Below are 18,198 nucleotides of genomic sequence, written 5' to 3'. Positions count from 1 at the left end.
TTTTACACGTGCTTGAAAATGATCTAATGTCGCATTCGCTGAAAGGATGTTGGAAGTAAAATTTATAAAACAATAAAAATAGCCTGCCTACGTCAGTGCAAGTTGCTTTCTAAGATTCGTCCGAATCAGTCATTGCTAATATCACCTTCAACATTTCCTTTCTTTTTAATTAATTCGTACGATTAATTCCACGATCCTTGTTCATTTTTGTTCCTCTTTGTTTCTCGCGGGAAAATCGTTCTAAATTAATACAAAAAAACTTTTTTTTTTTTCATATTAAAATGTGAAAATTTTTCACTAACGATAAATGTTGATTTCCGTTTACCGACGAATCGACTTGTTATTAATTATAGCAGAAAATCGAGCAGCGTTAGCAAGCGTTACTTAAAAAATGTAACTTGAAAAAATTCGCGACAAATGAACAGGAAGAAAATTTTTTTGGAATGTTTGCAATTAATGCTCGATTCCTGCCACGTGTTTAAATTTTATTTCCAGATTTCGTGTCAAGGAAACAAGAGGATCAGCGCTAGATCATTGATCAGTACCTCGCGGCAACTCGTTGGCTCTCTTTGGCGAGAGCGAGTAGTTCGACGGATCTTCCTAAGTGCGATCGATTTCATTTCAATTCGCCTTAGAATTAAAAAGAAGTTTCATATATTTCCACGGTATCATAATCTCATTATGTCTTCCTCAAAGAGTTTTTCCACTTAAATATACGACCCATTAATCCCGATTTTAAAGTTCTTAGAAAATGTACTTTATCGAGGATAAGATCGTTGATCATCTGTAATGCGTTTCAATTCTTTTCACACAGAAAAGTGCGAAAGGATTTTTATTTAACTGCGACCTTTTATTACACCGCTTTTCCTATAAGCTATCACGAGGATTTTCTGAACATGACCTTCTTCATCACTCGTAACGGAAAGATCGTTTTCGCACGCGCAATTATGTCGTATTCACCACTGATCAGAGGCACCCTCATGAATTATTACCCTATTGTTTATTGCACGATGAGCAACTCGAGCAAAACCCTTTCAACGAATACTTGATAATTTTCGTGTTGTATTAAGATAGATACTTGGAGTCCCAGTACTAGATCCGTTTGATACTTAACAGACAAGGATCTTCTACGGGATAGCTCTGATCTCAGCGAGCACAGTTTCTTTGTACACCTGTGCGAGACTCATGAGAGCTGACTGTGTTCGCTTACTCTGCTCTGTTTCAATCCTCGATCCTTTCCAGCGACGAAAGATGACGTGCACGTTCTTTGGCCAAGTCTTTGGCCATCCTCCCTGTACACAAATTTCAAACACAAGGCAGTGTCCTGCCGAGTATGTAGATGCCCCCCTTTACACGTACCACTCTTTAATGTCTATTAGTTCTCGTTTCTTGTTGCTTTTGCTGCCGTTGGCGCCGTTTTTCAGGGCGCCATTGAAGGGCTGACCGGAGCCCGTGGCACCCAATAGAGCCGCGTTCGGATCCTGGCAGAACGTTTTCGTTTCATCCACTTTGTAACTTGTTTCTGGCCGGTTCTTAAACTTGAGGATTATCAATATGATCAAGACTATCGCTATCAGCGCGGCGGCTATGATGCCAATTATAAGTGCGGCATTCTCGGCCGCCTCGGATGTGATCCGCTTGTTGTTGTTATTCTTGGGCGGAGTAGGCATCGGCGGGTACACCGGTGGTGGAGGTGGCGGTGGTGGCTCCGTCATTTCCGTCGTGGTCGTCTGTGTTGTCACAGTTGTCGATCGATGCGTTACGACGCTGCTGTAAAGTGTAATCCACAATTATTAACTTTTAATTATTATTCAAAATTAATTTACGGACGAATTATAGTTTTCGTAGATTTGCAACTTTTTACTAAATGAAGTTGAAGTAAATGAAGAATAATTACTGCGCAGTATATTATATTCATCAGTAACATTTTTTTTCGTTCAAATGTGCAATAAATCTGAATTTTTTTCAAGTAGATTACTCAAATTAAAATACACGATTAAATTAAATTGTTGCAAAAATACGGATTGAAAATCGCGAAAATGCAACAGTTCCGAATTTTTAAACTGACGTGTGTGTTGTGTTGTTGTTGTTGTTGTATTGATTTTTATATTACATACATGTGTATGTAAAGAGAGGCAAATTGATTCTATTAATTGAGCTGTACCTCATCAATGATACTTGATTGCAATATTAAAAGACGTTGCTAATATTTGATGCAAGCTTTTAAAGGATTTTATGAATTCAGTAAATACGTGTGTCATTAATTGTTCAGGAAATAATTTATACCGTACGTGTTTTAACGTAATTGCGGTAGAAAATGAACGTAATGGCGATTCTGAGAACGCAAAGAATGTACAGTAATCATTTCCTGTAATGACTAATCGATATATATATGAACGATTCCATATGCTTATCCGATTATCCGGCGTCACCGCTGACAGACGCACGCACCTGCTATGGCTGGTCTCGAGATCTGTGGTTGACACGTTGTATTGGACGGAGACGGTGACGACGTCGCGACCCAACGTTGTCGACGATGCCGACGTCGTCTGGGTGCTGATATGACTTGTCGTGTATTCGCGGGGCGTCGTGTACGTCACCGAGCTGATATCTGTGACAGAAAGCAGGAGGGTGAAAAAAATATGCGTTAGGGGACTGCTTCAATTCGTTCTATCGTGCAGAGGGGATGATGCGGGAGAAAGGTGGAAGAGAAGAAGGTGGAGGAAAAACAGAGTAGGGTATGGAAATGAAAGGGACGGGAAACATGCGGAGGCGACAATATTTACGCGTGCGTAGGCTGGCAAATGTTCACGCGTGCGTAAGCAGAAACGTTACGAGCCGAACAATCCCGAGAGCATCAGGAACGTATCACATGATGCATATGTTTGCATCTAAGGAAAATATCTATAAAGTAACACGGTTATTATTTATCCAAATTATTTATATCTAGTCAATTTTTGACAAAATTAATATTTTACACGCAGAGATCACGTCTCGAGTTTATGTTTGTAGTCACGAAGTTGAATGTGGGACGCCGACACTTTTAGAATGAAGTCTTGAGCGACATTCCAAGCAGGGAGCATAATTAAATCTTTATCTAATTTCAATATCCTTAGTACAAAATGTTTGCTGGTATAAAACGTTTTATGGTCTTTTCTGAAACCTGATGATTATTATAAGTCTATTATGAAATTAAAATGACTATTTTAACAAGCTATCACCATATGTTTATACCATATTTTAATACCTGCTACCTACAATGGAGAAGCTTCTTATATAAACATTTTGCATTATTTTAGGTATGAAAGACATGAGGATTTCTTGGAATTTAAACATATACTGTTTTAATTTTATTCTATAATTATTAAAGGTTTCTAAAATAAACACACAGACGCACTGATATTTGAGAGAATAGAACGTATTATTTTACGATCGCGCATTAAAATTCTAAATTATCCGGATAGATATACGTACAAAAAAAAATGCAATGAGGAATTTTCTATGAAAGCTTCACGTTATATACACAAGCAAATATTTCGAAGATATTTTTATATGATTCTATATTCTATACGTTCAGGCAAAATAAAGTACAGAGTATTTAGTTTGACGTTGTGACTCGACGGAGTAAATGTTATTACTGAAAGGAATGTCGCCCCCGGCAACAGGGTGGTGCTATTTTCATGGTAGACGATGGTTGATGCGCGCGTCACAAAAAGTCGCGAGCTTGAGGAAGACGCCCACGTCGTATTTCCGTAACGGAGGATTCTTTATACGTATATAAAGCCGATGACCGAGAACGATAATATCGATCGATGCTCGTTCACATGAGATATTATATGCCGAGTTTTCTATAATTACATGTGTATATATGATACATATATACACATTGTATATAATATAATTTGTATATATTATATTATATGTATAAATGATGTTTATTTTTTAATAATGTAAATTTAAAGCGCAAATTGGAAATTCTTCATCATTGCGAAGTCGTCAAAATTTAAGAATGTGGCGTTTGTGAAATTGCATTTTGCAGCTTTCAGTTAAAAGAAAGGTATTAACAATTACTAGACAAAACAATATTCTTGAAATACGGACCGGTGGCCGAGGTGACGAAAATTTCTTCTGTCGTTCTGGAATCGCCAGAGCCCTCTTCGCAGTCTTCCTCGTCGTCGCAGGTTGGACGTTCTTGAATATTTTCTTTGTGCAGCTTCGGCCTCAATGTCGTCGGCAATCGTGTAGGCGCCACGTACACTGGCGTGATGATGTCATCTGAAAATAGAAGCGGCGCAATAATGTAGATAAAAACGTATAATGTTGATTATATTACAATCAAAATATATACGGTACAATAAAAGTAATTACACACATAATAAAATCTTATATTCTGCACCACAAAAGTAATTGCAAATGTATTTCTTATACGATTTTATCAAAATTTTTGTCGACTAATTGAAGATAATATAATATATATTAGTTGAGAAACTTGCACCATGTAATTATAAATTCAAAAATAAATTCTAACAATGTTATAAAGTAAACTTACTTAAAGTAATTCAAAGTATATAAATATTTTCGAGAAATCCGATATAATGCGGGATCTCACGATACATATCGCATGGTATTACAGGATATGACGTTTGGTCATCATCCGCAGTTATCGCGTCTCATTAACGTGACGACGTTAATTTAGTTTTTAGTTAGTCGGAGGAGATTTTGGAGCGGGACTTCAGTCCGTCGTAAGAGGTTTACTGGAAGGAGAGAGGAGGAAAGCAGTCAGTCAGGCTCTATCTCCACCGGCCGGCGATCCTAAATATGTAAATGAATCGAAGATACAACCGGGCGAACATGAAGGCGAAAAGGTGGCCATGCCATGCGATACGTGCGATGCGTGTTGAGTGTGTACACGATGCGTGAGCGTGTAACGGGGACGCCCTTCCTCTCACATGACGCGATGCGTGCTGAGAGAGAAGTCAATATCAACGATAGTTTAAGAGCAATTTTGCATACTAAAGGCTAATCAATTAAGAACATTCATTGCCTATTCCAATTCATTTAACCGTTTTCAATTAACTCCTTGTTTCTACGTTGTATAGGAATAAAAAATTACATATCGTTAAAAAGTTAATTGTTTTTATTTTGTGAAGTATTACCTGCACTTTTTGAAACTAAAATGATTTAACAATGTTTTCTAGTTAATTCTTACGATTTATTTAATAGTTGAATAAACGCGATTTGTTCAATGGAAAATTGTAAAACTTTTTAATTCGTACGATATTAATAATTGTCTTTTTGTTTCATATAAAAGTGACAATTTTTTAATTATCATTTCTTTTTATTTGTTATGCATGCGATTGAAAATATTTTACAGAAATATTTTAAATGCCATTTTCAAATATATTAGTATAAAAAGAAAAGTGAGGAAGTATATATATTTCTATAGCCATATATCACATTGTTGTGATTAACGATCGTACGTTGAACAATTCTTGTAATTCATCAAAAAGATCTTATCAATTTGTTCTAAAAAAAATTAAAATTAATAAACAGAATAATAATACTATAATAGGATCAAAATCTTTTTTCCTAATAAAATAAATTCCTGTACCAACATTATTAATAATGAAAAAAATGTTGGTAAGTGCCGTCAACAGACGACAGTGCCTACCATTACATGTGTTCATCCATCCTTGTCTAGGGGAGTGCTAAACGTCTCTCCTTTCATACAACACGGTGACGGTACGGTAGCTGTTCTCTTATATATGAAGCGACTGGTTCGCAAGCGCTTTCGAGAAAGTAGGTTTTTCGTTAATAACTCCTAATCTAACAATCTTTTTACAAAACCGTAAAGGACAATTTTGTTGCAAATATCACGAAGTACCCTGTTATATAAATTTTATCTATGTACAAATAAATTTAACATATAACCTATATTTATGTATTATGTATACATTTAATAAATACATTTTATTATAATAATTTATAATAAAAATCTCATATTATTTTGGTTGTAATTTTTAGAATTCAACTTATTTTATTTCATGTTAGATTTATTTCTTGGATAAATATCGAAATAATTATAATATTTACGTATTATATATATGAAGATACGGTATCAAATTTGTATTAAATGAAAGTTTTGCAATAGCACGTATATATTTTCAGAATTTTCAATTACAATTAATACAACTGAAAATATAATTACTAAAAGTTGTTTCATAATTAAATTCGCGTATAAATAATAAAAAAACATACGGTATACTTCAAAAGAAATTTAAAGCGAGAAAGTATATTTCGGTATTCGTTTTGTACCGAAATAAATCATCTATAAAATGTTATTTCACGCGATAAATGTGTGAAAAAGTATATAATGATATTAATGTCGGGAAGAAATTATATACGCAACAAGACACGCGTACGTAGAGAAAACTCCTTTGAGAGGAAAACGTGCAGAATAGATTACTTACTCTTTCGGAAATATTACTTACACTTACCGGAGCCTGACTCGTAGATCGGAGTGCACTCCTCGTCCTCGTCATCGCCGGCGCAGCCACTTCCGGCGCCGGAGAATATGAGATCGTCCATGACGCCGGGAAACCCGGACGCCGGTGTCTACAAAGCAAATTAATTATTAAAAATTGAGCCAGTATCTTGGAAGTTAGTAGAAATTAACTTCAAATGACATTATTATGTACTTGTTGCATTCTTTGTAACGGTGGAGCGCGATCCAGGAGACTTCCTGCTGGCAGAAGCTGCACGTCTCCTCTAGTTGCAACTTTACCGTCTTTGGTAGCAGCCAGTTCTAAGATTCTGGCACCATTAACGACCAATCCGGCTATCACGCCGAGAAATGGTCGTTCCACTCTGCCCTTACTGCGATTCCATCGACCGCCTACCTGAATAGTAGACTGGCTGTTGAACACTGTCAGCTGGTGACCTGTCGAGAAATACACAAACTTCTAAAGCTTGGAAAATCTTTCCTCGCGTCATCAGTTGATTTATTTAAACTATGATATATATCCATCAATTTTGTATATTGATATTAAAATTTTTCTAGAATGTATATATACTTTATGAGTAACTTTTAAAGTTATCGTTACAAAGTAATTAAATCATAGCTATAAAAAAATACAATTTTTACATTATTGTTAGTAGTGGAGTGCAATAATTTTTTGACTTTGCAAAAATTCCTCGCAAAGTAAACTTTGCGGATATCGCTTCATTAGCTTATCAGAAATAAAGAAAAAAAATAGTTTACCTCTTTAAGTAGTGTGCGTTTTTTTTTATTTAACAAAATAACCTCAAAAATGATGTTTTTTGCAAATAACTTTTAAATAAAGCAATAAACAATAAAAACAATGCCACTAATGGAAAGAGCAGAAAATTTCACATAAAAAATGTTAAGAAAGTTTTTTTCTAAAATCATAATTGAACGACGTAGAATTTTTTCAATATGTTGTGATTTTGTTAACGACGCAGAATAGCGCTGAGTACCGTAAAAATGTGAAAAAATTCACTTTTTGCAAAATTTTTTAACAATTTTCAAAAAGCGCACATTTTTAAGAGGTAAACTTTTTTTCTAATACTAATTAGAAGATAATCCAAAAGGTTTCATTGAAATTTCATGCTGCGTGGAATTATTGCTTAATAATAGCCGTTTTTTGTCTAATTGCACTCCACTATAGGTTAAGTACTCTTATAAGGTGGATAAAGTTTAACGAACAAAACGAATTTATTGGAAAAATATTTTTTCAATGTAAATAGAACAATCCTCGTTGTGAACGTACAGCAAATTCCAAATTTTGTTTAGTTCGGATCGTTCATATAAATTCTTCGCGTATTTGTATAATATTAAACATAATACATTTCGCATTAAAATATATAAGACATACTTTAGACATATTAAAATATATTTTAACATAAGGCATGCATGAAATGGAATGAAATAGAATAAAGCGGGGAGGAGCACAGACTTTTGCATAACGCATAAAGCATGTGCATAAGGAATTTCATTGGTCCATTTTCTTATGCATGAGTCAATGGACCAATCAAATTCTTTATGTATATGGTTTATACGTTATGCAAAAGTCTGTGCTCCCCGCTTAAGGCTGTCAGCGACGGCGATGCCTAGCTTACGCACAAAGTCGCAGAATAATAAAAATATATATGAAAATAAAGCTCCGCAATGAGCACTATACGATAATAATATACTCGGTGACCGCCGACGGTGCCGGGGGACTCAGCATGTGCCGGAAGTACGGCCGCCGGTCGCGTTCGGCCCGCGCACGGCGTCGCACGCGGCCGCGGAGGGAGTCAAGTTCGAACGTGCAACAAAATTGGGAAAACTTAATCAGTTAACCCTAAATCAAAGTTTTATTTTTAGAATACTATTATAGGCCGGACCCGAGATACTGCAAGACCGGGTCGACCCTTAGCGGGGACGGAGCAAGCTCCGTTACACCCACCTTTGTTCAAAAATGAGGTTAATATACTGAATCCCCTATGGGGATTGTATCAGATATTAAGCTGATAAGAACAGATACTACACATTTGATCTTAGCTCAGAGAGCCGAGAAGCGATAGCGTTAACATCTTCTGCAGATATTATATACAGTTTCGAGATGAAATTGAAATGCGAGAGGCTGCGCCACGTAGTGGCGAATGAGGTACCTACGGGTGATCGATACTGGCGCGCCGGCGCGGCCGCACGGCGCTTGTTTCCCCCCTCCATGATCACCAGTTTCTTCCTTATTTTAATCAAAGCACGTTCTTTATAGGATAATTTACAGAAATAGTTATTATTTTATGAATTATAGTTAATTTTTAATAAAAATATATTGATTATATTATTACTCTTATATATACATTACCGTTCATAAATTCAGAAACATTTACAATTTTTTCATGTCTCGCAAAGACTTGTAAGTATTTCGTTGAACAGAATCAAAGAAAAGTTTTTAACGTCTTTTAAAAAGAACGAATAAAACTGTAAATTTGGATATATGATATTTTCTTTGTAAATTGCATAAAATTGAAAAATCGTAAATTCTTACTATTTTTGTTTCTAATATTTTTATTTTATTTAAAAGCGCTATATGACTTCATATTGTAAAAAATATCGAATAAAAATTAATAAAAATATTTTAAAGTAATTTTTTATGCTTCAAAACATGATTTAAAAAATTGGTATGATGATTTTTCACAATAATATCGAATTTGTTGTGTAAAAATGTATTTTTACAAATTATTTTTTAACATCAAAATTAAAAAGTATTTATAGACAAGAGAGATAAAAATTAAAGAGTTCTTATAGACAAAAAATAGAGCTTAAAAAATTTTTGTTATAATATTTTTAATTCAAATAAATTTTTCGGAAAATGTTTGAAGACTTTTTTACCTTAATTTAATACAAGAAAATCACAAGTTCACTGAATTTATAAACAATATAACAAATAATTTTTATTATACATACCGCTGATATACTTCAAATTTACTTAAAAAAATAAGTTTGACATCTTTCTAGTAGAAAAATTAGTGTATATTTATCTACAATAGTGTAAACACATTTTTATATTAGACAGAAACTTATAATAACAAGTATTTTATAGTTTTCATATTTCTATAAAATTAACTTTTCAATTGTAAGTATTGTATTTACTTTCGCAAATTCTTTAATTACTGTAAAGAACAATAATTTCATCGGTAAATTCAAATACAATTTCACACGTGTATAAATATACACTATTTAATAATAGGTCCGAAAATTATCTACTTACGTATAATTTTGTATAATTTTTAATGTAATTTTATCAGAATAGTAACTATGTGAAAATGTCGCTTATCTCTAGTTTCTTGTGTGTGTGATGTAGAGATGTCTAATGACAGAAGACTAACAGTTGACACTCACTGACCAGGCATAGTCAGTCCACCAGCATGGCATAAAAATACAGCTGGTAGACCCGACGTATAATCGGGTTTCCGTGTGCGAGCAGTGACGTGCAAAGTGTCATGTGCATAAGACATGCGTCCTGAATTAATTGCTTGGATTTGTTCTTCCTCTTTTCTTATTTTCTCTCTTTCTCTTTCTATTGAGATAAGGATGTCATTGACGCCGCATTCCAATCCGAAGAAGTCCAATAAACTGTATCACTTTACTAGGAAAACATAAGCACGACGGGTGTGGTTGTGCTCCTGTCTGGCACCGGGAGTCGAATAGAACGTGGGGGCCAAATCTTTTGAAGCCGGGAACTCGTAATCATCACGAAATTTATACAAGATCCGTAAGATTAGCTACCGCGGTATATAAAATCGAAACCTGAATAGCGCTATTTCCATATTTATGCTATACTGATTTCTCCGTGATGTCTAATAATATTTTGTAAAGTTATTGAATGTAATAAAATATATTTTTCGCCAAAACGTGTTTTGTGAAAATCAAAAACTGCCAGTACGTATATATAAAGAATAAAGCTATAATTGTTTTTAAAATAAGGAGAACGGTGTGAAACGTTCTAGATTTTGTAGGTGAGAATAAATTTCAAGTTTAAAAATAAAAGGTTTTCAGGTAATTAGCTCTTTCGCGACATAATCTAAATTGATAAGTAAACTGACAGGAAAGCATAATGCATTGAGAGGTGCTATATCCGAAAGTGGATTGAGTTGTCATGCTTAGACAAGTAGCACATTCGGCTAAAGTGAATCAGGAGACGAGAATGTTCGATATCCGCATATTTACATATTTCACATTTATACGAAGGTTCGTTATTTTTATATTTTATAAATTTTTATATTTAAATTTTATAAATTTGCCCGAACAAATTAAAATCATCAATAGCTAATTTGCACTATAATATATTACAGCTCTAATTATAATTAATGTTAATAAACCCTTTAAACGGAATTGACTAACAATAAGTACTGCAATAAAAATTTGTAACTATAATTGAGAACTTTATTAAAATAAATTTAAACCTCTTTACGATCAACTAATTTGACTTCTACTTGCTTCAACGTGGACCTAAAGTCCTTATGTTTCTATTGCTACAAATATAATTAAAAAAGTTAAACTGTGTTTCTATGAAATATTATATGTACCTATATACTGTGAGATTGTAAAATAGTTTGTTCGGCCTACTCAATACTCTCTTAAACAATAAAAAAAACATCCATATAAAACTTTCAAAATAATATTATAAATCTAATAAGAAATGAAGTAAAATAAAACTTATTATTGTTATCGACACAGATATTATATTTAATCTGAAGTGAGAAGAAAGATCACGTAATCGTTGCGTTGGAGTTAATCCTCGCAACAAAAATTAAAGGTTCCGAATTCACGAAGGAGTCCCACGGATGTGCTTTGGGAACCGTCGGTTTTACGGTGAGAACGGAGAGCGCTGGGTATGGGAAACATCGATGATTCCCAGGCGATGGTAGCGGCGTTTCGTATACGAACGTGAACAGCGAATGTAAACGCGCCGCGCACGTGCACGTACGTTTCGTTCGTACATTGCATTGGTCGGCTTGTCACTTGTCCGGTTGTGGCGTGAGACAAATGTGCACGCTTGGGAATTGCAGGCTCAATTCGAACCGTGGGACACGTCTGCGTCTTTATCGACAATGGGAATGTCAATTCAAATCGCTCGATTCAATAATTAGTAGGCACTTAAGAAGCGGCAAATATTTGAGGATAAGAATCAGAAATGCAGATCACGCAGCGATTTGATACAGACCAACCTGAGCTCTACCAGACTCAGACTGATGGACCCACGATTTGCATTAATCAAAGGGAATATTCCACCCGATCGTCTTCGACCGATAGCACGTTATCACTGCGTCAGAATTAATTACTGCCGAGCCATTAATCTTCACGTGCCAGCTGACGATGATTAATGAATCAAGAAAACGAGTTTTTCGTACATTTGCGCGTTGAGCCAGCCTGGAGCTAACTTGATGTTATAATTACAGATTTTAAGATTTTCTTAAATTATCTAGTTTTAGACATGTGTATTTGCCCGATAATTCTTTATGGAAAGACACGTGACAGAAAAAAAGATTCGTGATAAATTAGATAATAAAATCTCTTTTCTATATTAATTTACTGCTTTTGTTAATGTACAATTTGTAAGTAAACGTTTGTTCAAATATATACTTTACGATTAAATTTCACGTACTTGTACAGAAAAACAGTTTTGCTAAAGTATTTAAAAATTTACTTAGATACAGATTTAAAAACAGTTTTGTTGGATCGTCAAAATAAGTATGTTACTTGACAATGTGATGCACAAAAAACCAACCGATTTACATAATTTTCTACATAATTATTTCATCCAAAATTATTTTTAGATAGTATGTGTATTTAATTAAAATTTTAAATACTTCAAAATCGTTTTTCCTGCGTATAATAATTCAAAATTCATCATAAACAGAATAAAAAATGGGGAGAGTCTTTTATCATCAACTTATTTTAAACTGTTTTGGTACTCTCGCGAATCTCCAAGTTTTTCCTGTATAAATTGTTCCTTCTTGATACCTTGATTGCCTCGGTCTCCAAAGCAATAAGAGCAATACGCAAAGAGGCGCCGCGGGAATCGGCACGCTCGACCAGTCTCTGAATCTTGCCTGGTAGGTTTAGAACGACCTTCAGATTCCAAGGCTGTTCCTAGCGCACGAGCGCAGCTTAGGTCGACTACCATCTCGCTATGCTTGCCTGGTTCTTCTAAGCACTTAACTTAGAACGACTAACCGGTCTGATGAAGCGCAGACATTACCGCTGAATCTATTCTCCTATTGGTAATATGTTACATGGATACCAAAGAAAATATGATTTTTCTGAAAAATTTTTTATCTGCGTTTCATTTCCATTTAGATTACGACCGAAATCAAAATATGATAAAAATAAGTTGGTATCTTTTGAGACAGAAAGAAATATAGAGAGTTAATACAGAACTTATCAGACTTAAAAGAAAGTTTTCGCGAAATAATGTTTTCCTTTGGATTTCATCGATTGTTAGCAATAAGCAAGACGGCATTTTTATAGGAACTAATATTAAAGTAAATTATTTACAATGAATTAATAAATTAAACGTTAGCGTCAATTAATTAATTAATTGACTTATTTTATTAAACTGATAATTTAAACTCAATATTTTTACATGTAAGAACAAAAAATAAAACAAAAATTTACTCCAATCGTCGTCAAAAGCCAACAAGAGAAAAGAGAAGAGACATTTACTCGCTTGATGCACCTCTTGTTGTGTCTCAGGTAGTTTCTCGTCATATATCTTTCAGGTCGTTTCAAAGTAGGTATGGTCGCGACGATAAACTCGGTGTATTAGGTCTAACAAATCCCCTCCCTCTAAAAAAAAGACAGTCCTAGAGGCGACGGATTCCGAAATCGTGAGAAAAAGTCTCGTAGCGCGTTCTTTGCCGGCTTTCTCATGACGCTCCCGCGTGCGCTTCTCATCTCTTGCTGATACAAAAAATAATGAGATTTCGGAGGCATAACGGCGAGACTCGAGCGTGAGAAGATGCTGAACTTGGGGCTGAAATCGCCACTCCGTGCACCAGGCACGTATCAAAGTACAGGAGCGATTTCTATCACGTGTCCTTTGGAAGGTTCTTCAACCTTCTAGCCGCGAAGGTCGCGTGCAGGGTGATTCGTTACTGGCGACGACTCTACGTGGGAAAGTAACGTGAAAAATGTACAAGTCTTTTCACGTGAGAGAGTCTCTTTTCTCTATTCTCGAGAAAATCTACTTTTACGAGTTAATTATTTTCTCCTCTTTCATTTCATCGAGCACAAATAATACTTAATTATTTTAGGATTGACATTGTTTAATTATAATAGTAATTGTTGAAGAATAAATAAATAAAAATTTATATTGTAGTCAAAGAAACAATAGAAATTAATTAAAGTTGCCAAACTGTTTATAAAACATCAAGATTTATTATAATAAAGTACATTAATTTTTTGAATAGAATATTGTATTTAAATAAATTTTCATTTCTATAACTCTTTCTGATTAAAACAGATTTAGCATCTTAAATATACAATATTATTAAAAATTGACAATAAAATGTCTTAAAACACAAGAGGAAAATCATTTTTAAATATTCAAAAATATTTTAAAGATAGAATAATGGAATTTATTTTGTATCTTTAATTTATTCTTTTATCTCAATTCCACGTATCACAGATATGATCTGATCAATGGATAATGGATAATTATTTGTAGAAATAATTGTGAGTTAAATGTCGAAGAAGAAATTTGCCTACCCTAGTTTATGCTTATAAATATCAAAATAAGTATATTGTAAAAAGTCTAATTTTATAGATTATCACTATGCTGCAAAATTTTTCAAATTATATTATATTATATATGTTACATTCCCAGGTTCGGCCTGAATCCCTTTTCGATTTCCAGACTGTATATAATATATAGACCTAAAATCCACAAACGTGTTTGCACTCTCGATGCGCATTGCAACCATTGAAAAGGCAGTGTCGCGCGTGTGCTTCCAGTTCGAGTTTTCTCACGAATTCCAGACACAGGTTCATTCCCACAGGCTGATCGCGGCAACGTGAGACAGAATGTCCCTGAGGCCAGCCAAGCGATCTGGTTCGGTAGTAGGCTTGCAGACGAGCGAAAGAGTTTTGCAGAGGTTCAGCTTGCACACGCCGCTCTTATTTATCGGCTTGCGAATCGAATCCATGTAGATTTTAAGGCGAAACTTAATTGCCTCATTCTCACGCGCAACGGATCCACGTGCCTACCCATTGGGCACAATAAAGATAAGAATAGATAATCCCACCGCTTTCCGTGAACGGAAATCGTCATTCGGTGCAATACAATCAGCCTCGCTGAGCCGTACAATTAGAAGTTCCGAAAGGAATGGATCATGATAAGGGTCAAGCTTTACGAGGGGGCATTCAATTCGAGGTCGACGATCCTCGACACAGGGGGTTAAACGGCTTAAAATGACCAGCACTCGACGGAGAGAACGAGAAAGAAAGACGACATGGTAGGAGGAGGATGAAGCGCGGCGTCTTGGGACAAGAGGCTGGTTTCTTAAAGCCAATTAAATTGTTCCCACGGGATCGCACCGTGGGAGAGTCTCTCCAGGAACGCAAGAACACGAGACTCGGGATTGCCAGGACTTCATCTGTTCTCAAGAAGTTTCTCTCTCACCTCTCATCCGAATATTTATATTATTTGTTTAGTCGAAAACAAATTAATTTCCATATTTAATTATTAACTATTAATTATAATCGTTAACACGTTTTATCTACACATTACTATTAGACAAATCAATATAACTCATCTTTTAATGTACACGATATCGTTTGTGAGTGTAAAATTTTAGACACGTATTTTCTACCCATAAAATATTCAAAAAAATATTTATAAAAAATGGGCTGGAAACTTATACATATTCATATTTCACGATTATGTGTTGCTTTTAAAGTTAGTGTAATTTAAATTAAGATTATCAAGTCCCTTCCTTTTCGTAAAAGTAAGATTAGTCAAAGAATTTATGCTATTTTATTTTTTTGTAATAAAAAAATTCTATGTATTTTTACATTAAAAAGTATACATATTTTTACAAAATTTGAAATTTTTCACACCTTTTGCATGTAATTCTGTACATTTATATGTATCTAACTAATTTGAAAGAAATAGTAGAATCGCACTGTGCAATTTTTAAATCAGAATAACACTCGTTGCATTGCATTCCGCGTTCCATTTTCGACGACACTTAAAAAGAATATATTGGATCGTACGACTCGATCGACCGAGGAAATCGTTTACTATTCTCGCCGCGACCCTCTTCGCTCTTCTCTCTCTTCCTCTCGTGTCTTTTTTATACGGCCATACCGAGACACACGTGGAGGAAGGGAAGGAGCCCGCGTGAGAACTTGGAGAGGGCTCGTGGGAAAACCACGAAGGAGCGTGGCGCTTCTGATACCAGGGTATCATGAGAGTCCAACAAGTACCATGGATACCCTCGATGTCTTGTGCATCACTCATCCCCCAACGAATCCCTTTACGACTCCCTCATGTAATCAAGCAGGTGGAATTTAATAGACGAACGCGCGATCTAAAATTTACATAACTTAGAAATCGAACGTAATCGTGAATTGATCAAACTGATTGTATGTAAATATATATATGTATATGATGTTCAATTATATAACATATATTAATTTTCACATCTATTTATATACGTATTTATTGTCTTTTACAATGTGTGTTTATTGTACTTATTATACATTTCAATTTTCTAATGTAAAGAGAAAGAGGGAGAACGAAATTTGAGAGTTCACAATTCTATATAAAGTCAAATAATGAAATTTGACATTGAAAATATTTTTTAGATGATAAAATTGTGGAAAAGATTTTTAAAGAAGCATTTGTAGAGTGTTGAGAAAAAAATGATAAGCCTGAGGCGGTTGATCCGCTTTTGGAATAGGGCAGCATGAATCAATGCTTCTCCGGCCTTTTCGAGGGCTTAGGTCTGGGCGAGCCCTAAGAATGCAGTAACGAGAAAATATCATGCTTGTCTGAACGAGTCCATTCGTTGAAATAGTCTCGGTCAACAATGGTGTCAGGTAAGCAGAAGATATTTAGAAGTAACTTTCTAAGTATCGGTGACAATTTAAATAGAACTAGAGTAGGTCGCCCGTAACGTTGAATAATATTGGTACCAATAACATTAATTTTCATTTATCACTGAAAATGATAATTACATATTTTTATGATTTTTAAAACTTACTATAATGCACGTTAGTATTAAATTCCTTTTAATATACTTCAGTTATAACAAAGAATTATACTATGGAGAATGGGGACAAAGTGGTTTTCCAATACTTAACGAATATTTCGTGTATTTCAGTGAGCAGGGCAGTAGAAACGATAGAAGGTTAAAAAAAATCTCTTGTAAGATGGACGAGAATCTTTAATAATAATACGATCCAATTTGTGGATTGTGTCTGCTAATAAATCGTTTAAAAAAAAAAGATCGCATAACGACCATCGTCCATTATACTGTAATTCATTGGGAGGCGTGAAAAGCATTGTAAATATAAATTAGTACAAGATTTTCTATTAGGCTAGCAGAAACGTCGAAGTGGTTCTTGACGAAATTCGACCTTGACCAGGCCCTAAGCGTTCGAAAAAGATCGGATTGCTATGCTAGAAGAGACACTTTCTAAGGTGGACTTACATTCCTCCCTCGTATTTCATTCACCTGCATATCGCAAAGTATGCAAGTAATGATTACATCGAGGCATATTTTTTCTTGCCTTGATTTCTTCATGTATCTTACTTTTTTACATCCATTTTTTTATATATTCTTTTACATTTATTTCTTCATGTATTTTTTATGTGTATTTTTATGTGTGTATATTTATCATTTTTAATTTGTATGAAACTATATTCAAAATTCGCAATACTTGCTGCCATTGAGCTATTATACATTTGCAAGGGAAAAAAAAACAAGTATGACTTTGTCCGTTATTTGTTAGTTCTTTGTAATCTGTTTATTTTATCGGCAGGAAATTAAAATAAAATTCCTGTAATTTTTTAATATAATAATATTTTGATCTTTATTCTTGAAATGTCTTGCCGGTCTTGCGTAACGCTGTGTTATATTAAAAAAGTGTGCAACGGAAATTTTATAGCCTCCTTCTACCAGGTGTACATGTCATTGAGAAAGCAGCGGTACTTAAATACGCAATGCGTGGGTCGTGTGTCATAAGATACGAGAAATACCGTTTCATATCGATATTACGTCTTGTTCGATTGCATCTGATATTATTAAAATGCATTAATAATGACATCGTTAATGACATGTTAAGGGCTGAATCGAGGCGTGAAGAACGTTGTAAATACGAATTAATCGAACACCAAATACCAGGATATCAGAAAACGTTAAGAATGCCGTGCTAAGAAAGAGACACGACTCATACACACATTCAAGAAAAGATAAAATTTTGTCAATGTCCTTGATCAGGATTCTGTTCACTGTTGGTAGTGAACATTCTTTCTCGTTTGTAAACGCGATGCAAGAAAACTCTCAGAGCCGTTCCGGTGAAACATATTATATAGAATTATAGAGATTAGAATTTAGAATACATGACAAGTAAAATCTCAAGCAGGGGAATTTATGGAAGCTAGAATAATAAAAACATTT

General features: G+C 34.5%; 1 protein-coding gene across 1 annotated transcript in view; it reads right to left on the bottom strand.

Moving 5' to 3' along the window:
- Nucleotides 1-415: 415 nt before the first annotated feature.
- Nucleotides 416-18,198, bottom strand: part of Nrx-1 (neurexin 1) — a 246,604-nt gene continuing 228,821 nt past the window's right edge. Inside the window, exons 20-24 of the mRNA XM_018543777.1 lie at nucleotides 6,699-6,940; nucleotides 6,498-6,615; nucleotides 4,102-4,275; nucleotides 2,452-2,611; nucleotides 416-1,770 (exon numbers count right to left, since the gene is read on the bottom strand). Of these exons, the coding sequence (XP_018399279.1) occupies nucleotides 1,350-1,770; nucleotides 2,452-2,611; nucleotides 4,102-4,275; nucleotides 6,498-6,615; nucleotides 6,699-6,940 (1,115 nt within the window). The 3' untranslated portion in view covers nucleotides 416-1,349. The remainder of the gene's footprint in view (nucleotides 1,771-2,451; nucleotides 2,612-4,101; nucleotides 4,276-6,497; nucleotides 6,616-6,698; nucleotides 6,941-18,198) is intronic.

Source organism: Cyphomyrmex costatus, unplaced genomic scaffold (assembly GCF_001594065.2).
Source record: "Cyphomyrmex costatus isolate MS0001 unplaced genomic scaffold, Ccosl1.0 scaffold398, whole genome shotgun sequence".
NCBI lineage: Eukaryota > Metazoa > Arthropoda > Insecta > Hymenoptera > Formicidae > Cyphomyrmex > Cyphomyrmex costatus.
Note: the sequence above shows the minus strand (reverse complement) of the source record. Positions and strands in the feature narration are given on the sequence as shown.